This window comes from Phyllostomus discolor, chromosome 1 (genome assembly GCF_004126475.2).
Source record: "Phyllostomus discolor isolate MPI-MPIP mPhyDis1 chromosome 1, mPhyDis1.pri.v3, whole genome shotgun sequence".
NCBI lineage: Eukaryota > Metazoa > Chordata > Mammalia > Chiroptera > Phyllostomidae > Phyllostomus > Phyllostomus discolor.
This window is the reverse complement of record NC_040903.2, coordinates 73561536-73576777: the sequence shown is the minus strand read 5'-3', so window position 1 is coordinate 73576777 and position 15242 is coordinate 73561536. Positions and strand designations below refer to the sequence as shown.

Here is a 15242-nt window from a genome sequence, read left to right as displayed (position 1 = left end):
GTGTGGGTTATATGTGTCCTCCTGTTGTAGTTGAGCCTTGATTGCTGTTGGCATGCCTATGGGTGGGGTTGCCCTTCACTGGCTGGCTTTGAGGATTGACCATGACCACAGTGTACAAGGGGCTATTTGGAGGGCGACCCTACAAGGTAGAATTTGCCCCAGTGTCCTGTGACTTCCTTTTGGGTGTGTCACTTGTTTAGCTAATCTGGTATTCTGTTGTAGTCTGAAGCTAGCCCCTGGTTTTGTTGATTCTGGGGCCTTCTGAGAGGGACTCTGGTGCAGGTCAGTGACAATGCTACCTGTGACCAGTCCTGGGCTACCTATTAGGAGTAACAAGGTGATTCACGGTTGCTAGCAGCCTCTGCTGGGCCTCTGTACATGTGGGAGGGGCCAAGCTGCAAACCAAGGCTGGGACCCATCATTACTGGGCCTGCAAAAGGTCTGCAAGAGGCCTAAGGCCTCCTGTTGGCTGTCTATTAGACAAAGTCACTGCAAGGGCCTTGGCAGTAAGTGAGTTTGCATGAAGCAGAAGTTTTTAGAGGGTCACCAGGAAGGTGTGTATAGTGTTCATCAGCTCAATATAGTTTCAATCTTGGCACCAATGCTGGGTCTGAGGCCACTCAGCAGAAGTCCCAGGGTTCACCAAATCCAACTGTCACCACCTAGGAACTGAGGACCTTTGCCAAGGAGCAGGGTCTCAGGGAGTCACCAGTGTGGAGCTAGTGTAGCTCCCCAGGCTAATGTCATGTGAGGGAGTGCTTAACCCAGGAAAGATGGCACCTGTGGGCCATATGGTAGAAAGACTCAACACAGGGATCTTAACTACTGTCCCTATAGTCTTTCCCTGCAAGCCACACAGCTCAGTCTCTCCTTGTATGATTGGCACCCCATGAGCCATTGTTCCTCTGTCAGAGCCCCGGGTGAGTGCCTGTGACTGAAAGTTTGTGTATTGGCCTTTTAAGAGGATGCCCGAGTTTCCAGTAGCCTTCCATCTCCCCTTAGGTGGACAGAATCCCTGCTGATTTCCAGATATTATGTGGGCTCCTTCCCCTGGCATTGGTGTTCTGGGCTGGGGAGCCTGGCATGAGGCTGAGGCCTCTCACTCCTCAAGGGTACCTCTGTAGCTGAGATATGCTTCCATATTCTTAACTGTCCCATCTGAGTGTGGGCCCAGTCTGTTTTGTGTCTTCGCACCTCTCACCAGTCTTCATGTGATTTCATCTTTATGTTCTTAGAGGACTTCTGTTCAGCTACTCTTCAGATGATTATCCATGTTAATTGTTCTATAGTTTAGTTTTAATTTTGATGTGGTCAGGGATGGAGGTGAATGCAGCTTCTACCTACTCCACCACCTTGTACCTTCTTAGAGTTTTCTTTTCTCACCACCCTTTCCCATATTTCAGACCTTGATTTTGGCATCATTTTTCATCTTTGTGAACTATAGTTTTGGAAGCATCCTTAATGAGGATCTGTTTGCAGTGTGTTCTGTCCATTTGTTTCTGAAAATTTCTTTATTTTGTCCTTTTTCTTAAAAAATGGTTTAGCTTAGTTGGGTACTTAATTATAGTTTAACAGTTATTTTCTTTTAGAAGTTTGAGGATGCTGTTCTAGTATCTGTCTTCCATTGTTGCAGGAATAAATCAACTTTCAAGTCTAATTGTTCTCTTGTTAGCAACCTGCCTTTTGTTTCTGGTTGCTTTAAAGAACTCTTCATTATTGATATTTTGCAGTTTCACTGTGATGTCTCCAAGTAGTCCATTTCCTTTTTATTTATACTTGGAATTTGCTGAACTTGAATCTGTATATTAGTATCTTTCATCAGTTTAGGAAAATTCTCAGCTCTTCTCTTTTTGCATATTTTTCTTCTTTATTAATCATGTTTTTGTTTTAAAACTCCAATTAGATATTCATATTAGATATTTTAATCTATTTAAAATGTCCCTTAATCTTACTTTATATTTTTTCATGGTTGCATTCTGGATAATTTCAGTTATATGATATAGTTTGTTAATTTTCTCTTTAACAGTATCTAGTTTGCTGAATTTGGCCTTTGGGGTTTAATTTTAGTTATGCTATTTTTCATTTGATTCTTTCTCAGATCTGTCGCCTCTTTTTTGTTCTTAGTTTCCATTTTATATTGTATTTTGAAACATTGCTGTTCTTTCTTAAAGATATTTTTAACTAATCTACTTATTTCTGTTGAATTTTGAGTATTGTACATAGTTTAAAAATTTGAGCTAATTTTTATTGTAACTTTATCTGTGGAAATTCTTACGAGACCTGCATCAACACTTCTCTACCCCAACCCCCCAGGGAATTGTAACACTGTTCTCTCCCAGAGGGAATTGTAAAATTGAGGACACCGTCAACCCAGGGCCATATAAATTTGCAGGTTTAAGATGTTCATAACATAAAAGTAGTTGGAATTTGAACTAGAAACCCATGTGAAGGTTGGTTTGGTTACAGATTTCCAGGGACCATTCCCTTCCCCCTCTCCAAACACAAGTAAATCTAGACTTTGGAGAATTTTCCTTGTAGCTTTTCTTTAGGGTATATATTTTTCATAGTTTATTTTTTTTTTATTGAAGATCTAGTCCTTCAGGTGCCAGGCTTTATTGCTTATTTGTAGTCTGACTTCCCATATTTTATAATATAAAGGTTTGGCTTTGTCCTATGAAAACTGTTAACACTAAAAGCTCTTCATCATTACCCAGTATTACAGAAAATTCTACTGGGCATTGTTTAAGAGCTTTCAGTTTTATAATAAAACAGCCAATAGCCACATTTGAAATGTGGCTAGCATGAGAAAGAAACTGAATTTAGAATTTTATATGACTTTAATTAATTTAAAATTAAATACCTGCATGTATCTAGTGGCTACAGTATTGGACAGTGCAGCGTGGTTATGGGAGATGTCAAATGTCTCTACGGCAGTAGCTAGCATCATTGACTATGTACTCCACTCCCTGTGCTCCTATTTACTTATTTATTTTTGTCTTTGAGTTTTTGTGAGCTCTGTTATGCATTTTAAAGGATAATTCTTGTATTTTATCAAGCATTTTTAGGTGTCTTGTAACAAGAGGGTTCACAAGCCTTTCGGGCACAAGAATCTTGGAAACAGATCTTTAACAGCTTTTCAGGTTTAGTTGATGTTCTTTTCTTGAATGATTAAATTGAAAAGTTCAGAATGCATCTTCTGGCCAATATGGAGTTGTAGGTAGATACACTTTGCCCCTTTGCACAACCAAAAGAAGGACAACAAAAAATTTAAAAACAAAAAATAACCGGAACTGCCAGAAGATCAAATGGTATGGAAGTCTGACAACCAAGGAGTTAAAGAAACATTCATCCAGACTGGTAGGAGGGGTGGAGACCGGCAGCTGGGGCAGAGAGGACTCGTGGCAAAGTGGTGGATGGAGGACCAGAGCAGGCGAGGTGGCAGTTGGTTGACTGGGCAAAACAGTGGCTGGTAGACCATGCAGTCCCACATTTGTGTGTGGATAAACCAGGAGGAACTACTGGGGAGCAAGACAGACTATACAACCCAGGGTTCCAGTGTGGGGAAATAAAGCCTCAAAACCTCTGACTGAAAAAGACCTGTGGGGGATGTGGTAGCTGAGAACTTCCCAGTCTCACAGTAGAGTTCATTGGAGAGACCCACAGGGGTCCTGAATGTACACCCCTCCCCACGTCTCCTCAAGAATCAGTACCATAAGGGTCCAGTTTGCTTGTGGATAGCAGAAGGAGTGACTGAATGCTGGTAGAGAGCCGAGCAAGTGCCCTTGTTCCCTCTTGGGACCCTCCCTCACATATAGTGCTACAACGCAGCAACATGGGTTGCCACACCCTGGTGAATACCTAAGGCTCCTCCCCCTACTATATAACAAGGATGCCAACACACAAAAAATGGCCCAAATGAAAGAGCAGATCAAAGCTCCAGAAAAAATACAAATAAGTGACAAAGAGATAGCCAGCCTATTAGATGCACAGTTCAAAACACTGGTAACGAGGATGCTCACAGAAATGCTTGAATATGGTCACAAAATAGAGGAAAAAGTGAAGGCTTTGCAAAGTGAAATAAAGGGAAATGTATAGGCAACAAACAGTTACAGGAAGGGAATTAGGACGCAAATGAACAGTTGCAGAAGAAGGAAGAAATAAACATTCAACCAGAACACAATGAAGAAAAAAGAATTCAAAAGAAGGAGGAGAGGCTTAGAAACTCCCAGGACAACTTTGAATGTTCTGAATCATAGGGGTAACAGAAGGAGAATAGGAAGAGCAAGAAGTTAAACACTTAAAAGAGAACTTCCCCAATTTGGCACAGGAAATAGACTCTTAGAAAGTCCAGGAAGCTCAGAGAGTCCCAAAGAAGTTGGGTCCATGGAAGCACACACCAGGGCACATCATAATCACATTAGCCAAGATTAAAGAGAAGGAGAGAATCTTTTTTTTTAAATTCCTTTTAAAAATTTTAATTGTTGTTCAAGTACGATTTTCTGTCTTTTACTCTCATCCCAGCCCATACCCCCAGCCCTCCCCACCTCTCTCCCATTTCCACCACTCCCCCCAGTTTTTGTCCATGTGCCCTTTATACTTGTTCCTGTAAGAAGGAGAGAATCTTAAAATCTGTGAGAAAAAATGAGAGAGTTACCTCCTAAGGAGTTCCCATAAGATTATTAGCTGATTTCTCAAAAGAAACCTTGCAGGCAAGAAGGGGCTGGGAAGAAGTATTCAAAGTCATGAAAGGCAAGGACCTATATCCCAGATTATTATTTAGAATGGAAGGGCAGATAAAGTGCTTCCCAGATAAGGTCAAGTTAAAGGAGTTCGTCATCACCAAGCCCTTATTATATGAAATGTTAAAGGGACTTATCTAAGAAAAAGAAGATCAAAACTATGAACAGTAAAATGACAACAAACTTACAAGTATCAACAACTGAACCTAAAAAATAAAAAACAGAAACAAAAGCGAACTAAGCAAACAGAACAGGAACAGAGTCACAGAAAAGGAGGTCACATGGAGGCTTATCAGTGAGGAGGTGGAGTGGGGAGAATGGAGGAAAAGGTACAGGGAATAAGAAGGATAAATGGTAGGTACAAAATAGAGGGAGGTTAAGAATAGTATAGGAAATGGAGAAGCCAAAGATATTATATGTATGACCCATGGACATAAACTAAAGTGGGGGAATGCTGGTGGGATGGGGATTACAGGACAGAGGGGAATAAAGGGGAGAAAAAAAATGGGAGAAGTATAATAGCATAATTGATAAAATATATTTAAAAAATAAATTGAAAAGTTCATAGCAGAGTGTTAGAAGTGTTAACTGATTATAATGTTAAAAATTATGAAAAATAATTATTTTGTCCTACAAAGAATTTAAGGATGTTTAAACATAAAAATATTAATTAAAACATAGATATTCTTTGTAATGAATTTCTGTTACTTTAGGATTCACTTACTCTTTTGGAACCATAGGTAAATTTCATTTTTTTTTTTAATTTGTATTTTTTCCTTATGGTAAAATATATATAAGATTTACCATTTTAACCATTGTTTGAAAGAGTTTACTTATTTTTAGGGAGGGGAAGGGAGGGAGAAAGAGAGGGAGAGAAACATCAATGTGTAGTTGCCTCTCAAGCACCCCCCACCAGGGACATGGCTCACAAGCCAGGCATATTCCCTGACCAGGAAATGGACTAGGAAATGCACCAGGAATCGAACCAGCAACCATTTGGTTCATAGGCTGGCACTCAATCCACTGAGCCACACCAGCCAGGACCCATTTTAACCATATTTAGGTGTATAATTCAGTAACATCAGGTATATTCACATTGATTTGCAACCATGACCATCTATCTACAGAAGTTTTCTCATCTTCCCAAACTGAAACTCTGTACCCATTAAACACTAACTCTCCATTCCCCTTCCCCAAGCCCCTGGCAACTACCATTCTGCTACGTGTCCTTATGAATTTGACTTCTCTTAGGTACTGCATATGTGGAATCATAGAGTATTTAACTGGATTATTTCACTTAGCTTCATGTCTTCAAGATTAAATTTGATTTTTTAAAATTATAATTTGTGATTTTTAAATAATTACAATTTCAGTAAAAATAGGGACCACATCAGTTAGGGGAGATTTGGGTTCTTCATGTATTTTTTTCCAGAGGAGAAATGATCATACAATGAATGTTAATTTGGCCTCCTAAAAGAATGTTAGAAACAATAGAATGTGATACCATGTGTTTTGATTCATAATTCTATTAAATTTATGTCTTATTTTCCCTCCCCTCCCCTCCCCTCCTCTTTTTTTTCTTTTCCTCACCTGAGGACATATTTTCTTTGCTTGAGAGGGAGGGAGAGGGAGGGAGAGGGAGAAAAAGAGAGAGGGACAGACATCAATCAATGTAAGAGAGAAACACTGATTGATTGCCTTCTCTTTATGCACCCTGACCAGGGATCAAACCCAAAACTTGAATATGTGCCTTGACTGGGTATTGAACCCGTGACCTTTTGATCTACTGGACATAGCTCCAACCAGCTGAGCCACACCAGTCAGAGCATTACATTTAAATTTTAAAATAATTAAAATCGGGCCTGTTGAATAGATTATTAGGCATTACAAAACCCAGAAATTCTTCCCTGGTTGGGTAGCTTGGTTGGAACATCACCCTAATACTCTAGGGTTGTGAGTTCAATCCCTGGTCAGGGCACATACAGGAATCCACCAGTGAATGCATAAATAAGTGGAACAACAAAATGATGTTTCTCTCTCTCCCTCTTCCTGTCTCCCTCTCTCTCTTCCTCCCTCCCTCCCTTCCTTTTTATCTCTGTCTAAAATCAATAAATTAAAAAATCTGGAATTCTTTTAGATACTTCTAGAGGTCTTAACTGGTTAAAAGTGTTTGAAATTATTTTCAGGCTATGTTTTTAGTGCTGCAATAATGAAAAGGTTATGGTAGCACTTGTTTTCCTTTTATCTAGACCCTGAATTCCCTGTCAGTTTGGGTTATCCTTAGGCCTGTTGCAGCCTTACCATTCCTGCATATCAAGTTTTGTCACAAAAGTTGGAAGAGTTACTTGAAAAAACCTATATTAGAGTTATAAGAGAATAAGAGTATGAGAATGAGGATAAACAGCAATAGCTCAAGTTCCTGGAAAGTGAGTTTAAAGGCCAGATTTTGCAGTAATCCCCCAAAATGCTTTTTATATGAATTTGTGGGTAAGGTAAATTACTTTTTCCCTCTTGGATGGTATGGAGAATAGCAAGTAACATTTCTCTTTTTTCCTTGTTTGTCCAGTGGGAGGGAATAGCATTTGGGGTAGAGAAAGGGAATATGAAAATTTTCTTAGTGCCACTAAACTGCTTAGTTGCTTAAAAGAATTGGTAGACTACATACTTTGAAAGTAGATAGGATAATCTATATTTCAAAGCTGTGGTTAGCATAAAAATTCTTTGACAAGTGACCTTAGTTATAAAAAATTAAAAACATTTCTAAGAATTACTCCATGACATTTTATATTAATTCCAACTTACACATTGTCATGTTTGTAAAGAACATTTATCACCTCAGATGATAAGATTATAAATCCAATGTTTTTGGCTTACTAATTTTTTCCATTGAGCATTTTATTTGCATGTATGTATTAAATCCCTAGAAAAAGAACCCCAGGATTTTCTTTCCTGTGTATTTCATCTTGCTTCTTAATGATCCATGATGCCCACTGAGGTTGTCAGTGCAGTGAAACTGAACTGACAGGACGGAAGCATGTTGTTTTGCCATTTTCCTAGATCTTTGAGTTGCACATCAAATCTGGGGCTGATAACTCCACACTTGTTCAGCTTCCCTGTGCAGTTCAAAATTTTCTCAGTTCTTGTGGTCATCAGTGATGTCAAATTTGCCAATGTAACTTAACCATGCTTCATCATCACAGTTGGAAACTGGATGATGACTTTGCAACATGGCCTAATAAGAACCTGGTGTTTTCCTCTGTTTGCATTGGTGATACTCTTGAGAGTGCTCACGTGCACCATTATGGTGCAAAGGAAAGATGGTGGAAAGAGCTTGACTTTACTATTTGTTAAAAAATATTTTTTCAGTGTTTTTATTTTAATTTTTATCATTACCTGAGGACATTTTAAAAAAAGATTTATTTATTTATTTTTAGAGAGTGGGGAAGAGAGGGAGAAAGAGAGGGAGAAAACATTGAAATATGAAAGAAACATCAATTATTTGCGTCTTGCATGCCCCCAACTGGGAACTTGGCCCACAACTCAGGAATGTGTCCTGATTGGGAATTGAACCAGTGACCTTTTGGTTTGCAGGATGACATGTAACCCACTGAGCCACACCAGTCAGGGCTTGAGTTATTATTTTTAGTGCTTAGTACTCTTGATATCTTAGGAACTTTAATCCATGTATAAGTATTTATTTGGCAACTTATGAAAATTGGCAGGAAGGGCAAACTATTTAGTACAAAGTGCTTTGAGTGACTTCAGTCGAGATGTTGGCATAATCAAACATGGCTCACCTCCTTGCACAACCACATCAAAATTACAACTAAAATATAGAACAGCCATCACTCAGAACCATTAGAAATTGAGTTGAATGGGAGTCTGACAACTATGGAATTAAAGAAACCACATTCATCCAGACTGGTAGGAGGACAGAGATGTGGAATGGGCTAGTCCCACATCCATGTGTGATGGATAAACATTTGTAAGGGATATCTCAGAAACAAGGCGTGCTAGCCCCACATCAGGCCACCTAGCCCAGGGTTCCAGTGCCAGGAAGATAAGTCCCCATGACTTCTGGCTGCAAAAACCAGTGGGCATTGGGTCAGTGGAAGAAGCTGCTGGAGTCCCCTTAAGGAACCAATATACGGACTTACTCAGACTCATTCCATCTGAGCTCCAGCACTGGGGTAGCAGCTTGAAAAGCACCTGTGGCATATGGGGCAACTGAAGTGTCTGGCATCAAGGCAGAAGCTGGGGGACAGCTTTTTCTCATACAGATAGGTGGGAAGAGGCGATTTTGCCTTTACTGAGCCCTACCCCAACAGAGCCACAGAGCTGGCAATGAGTTGCCATGTCTGAGATTCCATCAATCTGGCTAACACCATTTGCCCCACCCTGGATTCCCCTGAGACTCTGTCCTACCCAACTTACAGGCCCACCCAAACTGTGAACCACCGACTTTCCTATATGAATGGCTCGTCTTCGTTCATGCTTTACAACTTCCTAAAGCCTATCAAGAAACAGCTGGAGAGTCCCTATCCCCTATATGTCTTGCTAAGTGGCCCCAGGCCTGGCATTAGTGGCAGCCAGTCTAGATTCAGAGTTTGGCTTTGCCTGGGAATGTCCAAGCCCAGCACAAGTACCAGGCATCTCAGATTGCTTTATAATTCAGGACGTGGCCCAGGGCAGAACATAGGTGAGAGTTGATCTTGGCCTGCACCACTTGGGAAACCCCAGAGACTGCACACCCAGTGGACAGCTATAGACCACATTGGAGCACCACCACCCTGCCCCTGTGCAACTGATCCTCCACAGAGGGTGGAGGTTGGTGGTCAGTGGTCACAAACAGTATTTATTGATTACTGGCCTGGGTAAATCCCTCCCATTGACCTGCCAACAGCAATCAAGTCTCAACTACCAAGAAGAAAGTGGACTCAGCCCACACAAAGGGCACTCCTTGAGTATCTAGTTTGAGTAATGGGGGAAGCTGTGCCACTGGACTCTACAGGACACCTACTACATTAGGCCATACTACCAAGACAGGGAGTCATAACAGCTCTACCTAATACATAGAAACAAACACAGGGAGACTGCCAAAATGAGGAGACAAAGAAACATGGCCCCAATGAAAGAAAAGATCAAAACTCCAGAAAAAGAACTAACCACAATGGAAATAAGCAATCTGTCAGATGCAGAGTTCAAAACACTGGTTATAAGGATGCTCGGGGAACTTAGTGAGGGCCTCAGCAGCATAAAAAAAGATCAAGTCAGAAATGAAGGATACAGTAATTGAAATAAAGAACAATTTACAGGGAATCAGTGGTAGAATGGATGAAGCTGAGAATCAAATCAGTGATTTGGAACATGAGGAAGCAAAAAACAACCAATCAGAATAACAAGAAGGAAGAAGAATCCAGAACACAAGAGCAGTATAATGCAGCCTTTGGGATAACTTCTAGCATTCCACCATTTGCATCATAGGGGTGCCAAAAGGAGAAGAGAAAGAGCAAGAAATGGGAAATCTGTTTGGAAAAAATGAAAGAAAACTTCCCTAATTTGGTGAAGGAAATAGTCATGCAAGTCCAGGATGCACAGAGTCGCAGACCAGATGAATGCAAAGAGGGCCACTCTAAGACACATTGTGATTAAAATGTCAAAGGTTAAAGATAGAGAATCTTAAAAGCAGCAAGAGAAAAGCAGTTAGTTACCTAGAGAGGAGTTTTCATGAAACTCTAAACTGATTTCTCAAAAGAAACTTTGCTGGCTAGAAAGAAATGGAAATAATTATTAAAAGTAATGGAAAACAGGTACTCACAGCCAAGATTGCCCTACCCAGCAAAGCTATCATTTAGACTCAAAGTGCAGATAAAGAGCTTCCCAGATGAGAAAACACTGAAGAAACTCATCACCACCAAACCATTATTATATGAAATGTTAAAAGGACTTGTTTAAGAAAAAGAAAATCAAAACTATGAACAATAAGATGGCATAAATACATATCTATCAACAATTGAATCTGTAAAACTAAGCAAAAAAGAACAGAGACAGAATCATGGATACAGAAAGCATTTTGATGGTTGCCTAATGGGAGGGGGGTGTTGGGGAATCGGTGAAGAGGTGAGGGGATTAAGAAGTACAACGAGGTAGTTATAGAACAGCCATGGGGATATAAAGTACAGTGTAGAAAATGGAGTTGCCAAAGAACTTGTACGCATGACCCATGGACATGAACAATGGTGGGGGGATTTCCTGAGGGAGTGGGGGTGCTGGATGGAGGGGGGCAAAGGGGGAAATACTGAGACAAGTGTAATAGAATAATCAATAAAATATAATAAAACCCAAAGTGCTTTGGTGTTGCCATTTTGAATTTTTAAGTTTAAGATAAAAACATTCTGACCTACACATGAAAAGTCCCTGGGCAAAAAGATTAGACTAGACTGTTCAAGTGTAAGTAAATGAACTCCTGGGTCATCTGTGAACATTTTGTTTACTTTTCATATTTGTCACGTGGGATTGCCTTCTCATGTTATCATCCAGCATGCTCCAGAGCTAGCATGTTTAACCTCATCGTTCCTGGGAGGGCAAACAAATCTAATAGACTCCGTGAGACACCATCCAGAGAGTGTATTGATACATTGAGAATCTTTCATTGTGTATTCTAAAACTAACATGTAGATAATATATTTTAGATTTTTTGTGTAACTTCTCATTTTTCCGGGGCTAGTTGAATTATTTGGAAATGTAAATCATTTAGTAGTATTTACTGCATAGATAAAGAAGAAAGGTTGTGGGATGGGGGTCAGGGGATCATGTGGCATCTCTGTGATTAAATGCCACTGCTAATTGTAGTATGTGAGCATACTGTACATACAAAATTGTAAGTTTGTAAATTTATACTTCTCATGTATTTTACATACATAAGTAGAATATATAGATGGATCAAGCATTATTTCTGCAAAAAATGTTATCCTGACTTTAATATGTCTGAGAGGCAGAGGTCGTTAGTATTATTCTATTTTCTTAATTGATTTAGAAAATGAACTAACTATCACTTCTTGTGATTACGAGAAGTAGTTTATCAGTTTATGAAGGAAGCTACATATTAGGTGTCACAAGTGTAAATTTTGTATCTAATATTTCTTATATGTGGAATTTCATACATTAGATTTGGGGAAGTATTTATGCATGCGCTGGTATATTTAAAAATAGCATCAGTATTGATGTATGCCTCATATAAAAATACATTAATCAGAAAAGGAGACTTATAAATTTTAGCAAAAGATTAAGTTTATATTTACACTAGTACAGAGTGATGTTTTATGTTATACTCAAGTGAAAAGAACCAAATACAATATTTTGTATGTAGTGTTTACAAATTATATTTAAGTAATACAGAAGAAAATGCCTTGAAAAGAAATATGCCCCAATTGATTAGGTGGATGTAGTAGCATTATGTTGTGATAGAATTTTTTTGTACTTTGTTGTTGTTTCCCATTTTTTTAAATAGATGAAATCATATGAAACCATATTACTTTTATAGTGAGGAAAATATTTTTAGAGAAAACCTATAGCGATAACTTTGGTGATCTTTATTTGGTGGTGTATATAAATCATTTGTGTGTAATTAAAATAAATTTAGCAGTGTGATATGCTATATTTACCCTAGCTGAGGTGCTTTCTTTCTGTGATTTATTTGGTAATGTCGGAGGGAATACATTTTTAGTAACATGGGTTAATATTATGCTTAATATTAAGACAAAGGATATCTTAATAAGTTTCTGTGTGGTAATTACTTGATACATTTTATTTACTTTTAAGGTAACTTTTTACAGAAAAGGGAAATATGAATGGGATCATGATGTTCTAAAGATCAATTGCTAATTTTTTACATTTAAATGTCACTAAGGGGTTCTTTAGAAAGAAAACTTTGAAATTAAATTATTTTCATCTCCTTTTAGAAAACATTTTAAATACCTTTACAAAATATGTTTTCTTTCTCTTTGTTTTTTAATTAGGACATGTATTCCTCCAAGAAACCTTGGACAGCAGATTTTGGTTTAATATCTGAATGGGACAACATACAGAGACATTTCCAGTCATGAGTAAGTGTCCTTTTTTTTTTTTTTCTGTTTCAGTAGTCTCAGGAGCATTTGTGGCGTTGTACTTAAAAAAAGAAAAACAAATCATTACTGGACCAATTAGAATTATGTCCCTTCATCTAAGAGATTAGGTAATCTGTTTCAGCCCAGTACTGTGCACTTGTCTGTATTTAAACAAGGAGATACTTTCTGATAGTTGATTTATTCTAAGAAGTTAGATGTGGTAAGGAAATTGGTGTCATTAGCTTCTTGGCTGATTTATAGTTCTGTTATCTAAAATTTTCTATTGACTAGCTATTTGAAAATGACTCATTAGAAATATGAAGAGGGAAAATTGCAGTTGACTTTAACCAGCAGGTGTTTTATTTTGTGAAATTTGATCATTGAGTAACATGAGTTAATACTATCTTTAAGCAAAAAAAGTTTTTTTTTTTAAAGATAAAGTTTTCTTTATCAGTGTCTTTGATGGAGCAAGGAACCAAGTTTATTTTATAGACTTACCAAATTTGTACAGATTTTTCCTTCTCAGCTGTATATGTAATGTATTCTGTCATTTCTATCCACTTCTGCTTGTGAACAGAACTGGATTTTATGTTAACTGTTTGCTTTTACAGAGTGAGGGAAGAGTTAAGATTTTACCTTGTTGTAACTCTATTATAGCTTATATGTAATTTTAGAAAGTACAGCTTTTGTGACTATGAAGATTTTGGGATGGGATGAACATTTCCTTATTGTAATAATATTAGGGAGTTTCAAGATTTTCACATATTTATATTGATTATACAGGGTGGGACAAAAGTAAGTTTACAGTTGTTTGTATGGAAAATAATACAATAATTAATAAATAATAATACAACAATAAACTCTGTGTTTTGCATACTCACAACTGTAAACCTACTTTTGCCCCACTCTGTATTTACCTTGATATGACCAGGGTACCTTTTCTTATCAACAATTTAAATAATTAGGCAATTGATAAATAAAAATGTTGTTGTTGTTATTAAGTCTGTGAGTGCTTTCTACAAAGAATAATATTGCAGGAAGTAAGTTGTCTACAGGCTTTTCAGTGGTGCACATTTCCAGTGTTGTACTTTGAATAAACAAGGATAGTTGCTAGATGAGTTAAAATACATTAAGAAAGAAGCAGCTTTTGTTATTTTAGCTCCATTCATATGCAGTTTTGTGAGAATGTTTATCTAATGCTGCAGTTTAACTGGCATGCTGCAAGAATTTTTAAGACATGCAGTACCTGACTCTTAGGGGCACTGACCTCTTTTGCCTTAGATTGTTAAGAAATAACAATGGCCAACACAGTAATAGTCATCTGGTGTGAATGAATCAAAATTATACTATCTTTTTGTCAGATTGGCAAAAATATATTTTTTGTTGTGCCACAGAATTTTAGAAGTTTATATGTATTATGAGATGAAAAAGGTTGAAAATCGCTGATCTAGTGTAAAGTGACAACTATAGTAAAGATGGTGATATGAGTTTGTAAAAACTAAGAGGAATGTCAAGACTTAACTTAAAAATGTTTTCATTTTTGAAATTTAACTAAATTTTGTTTTACTCTGTTAACATCACTATTGTAGATGGTGAGTTCTTTGAGGACAGGTACCACATCTCCTTCCTTTTTGAGTCTGATCGTCTGAGATTTTGTCTTGCACACAGCTGCCCCTAAGAACTCAGAGCCTTGTGCGACCAAGGCAGAGGGATGATAGCTTCTGAACCATTACAGTTTTTATTTGTAAATTTCAGTGGCTGTATTTCATTTGCAAGATTTTGAGTTGATTCTTTTTTATATCCACTAGTTCTTTTCTCATTTCTGCTTGTTTTTATTTAAAAATTTTCTGGTTCTTTTGTTATTTCTTTATTTCATTGTGAGTCTTTTACATGCTTATTTTAAAATCTTTTTTAGATCACTGGATTATTTTTAAATTTTATTTCTGGTGCATTTATGTTGTTATTGTTGATAACAGTATAATAATATTGTTGTACAATGTTGATATTGTTGGTGTTTTCTTTATGTTCTGTAATTTTGCAGGCACATTCTGATGGCAATTTTTTTCCTTTCTCTTATGTTTCTCTGTCTCTATCTCTTTTTGTGATTTTCCTTGCTAGTTTAGCAGATTTACAGTTACTTTCTGTCTGGCTTTGGAGTTCCCAGATCAGAATCAGGTCTTGTGTTAGTGGATGACAGCCGCAGCTCCATGGTGAAGTTGGGGATTTCACAGACTCAAGTCACTGAGTCAGCTGGCATTACGTCAGCAGCTTCCTAAGCTGTAGCCTCAGTGCAATTAGCAGAACTCTTTTTCAGTCTAGTTTCCTAATCAGTGAGGAGTGCCATCCTCGTCTCTGATTTTAATCAAGGAGTCTGGCTACTAACCCTGTTTCATATGGA

At 37.8% G+C, this 15242-nt stretch overlaps 1 protein-coding gene across 1 annotated transcript in view; it reads left to right on the top strand.

Moving 5' to 3' along the window:
• The window catches only part of USP6NL (USP6 N-terminal like), a 178683-nt gene that overhangs the window by 19754 nt on the left and 143687 nt on the right, over positions 1–15242 (top strand). Inside the window, exon 2 of the mRNA XM_028505655.2 lies at positions 12758–12844. Within this exon, the coding sequence (XP_028361456.1) occupies positions 12811–12844 (34 nt within the window). The 5' untranslated portion in view covers positions 12758–12810. The remainder of the gene's footprint in view (positions 1–12757; positions 12845–15242) is intronic.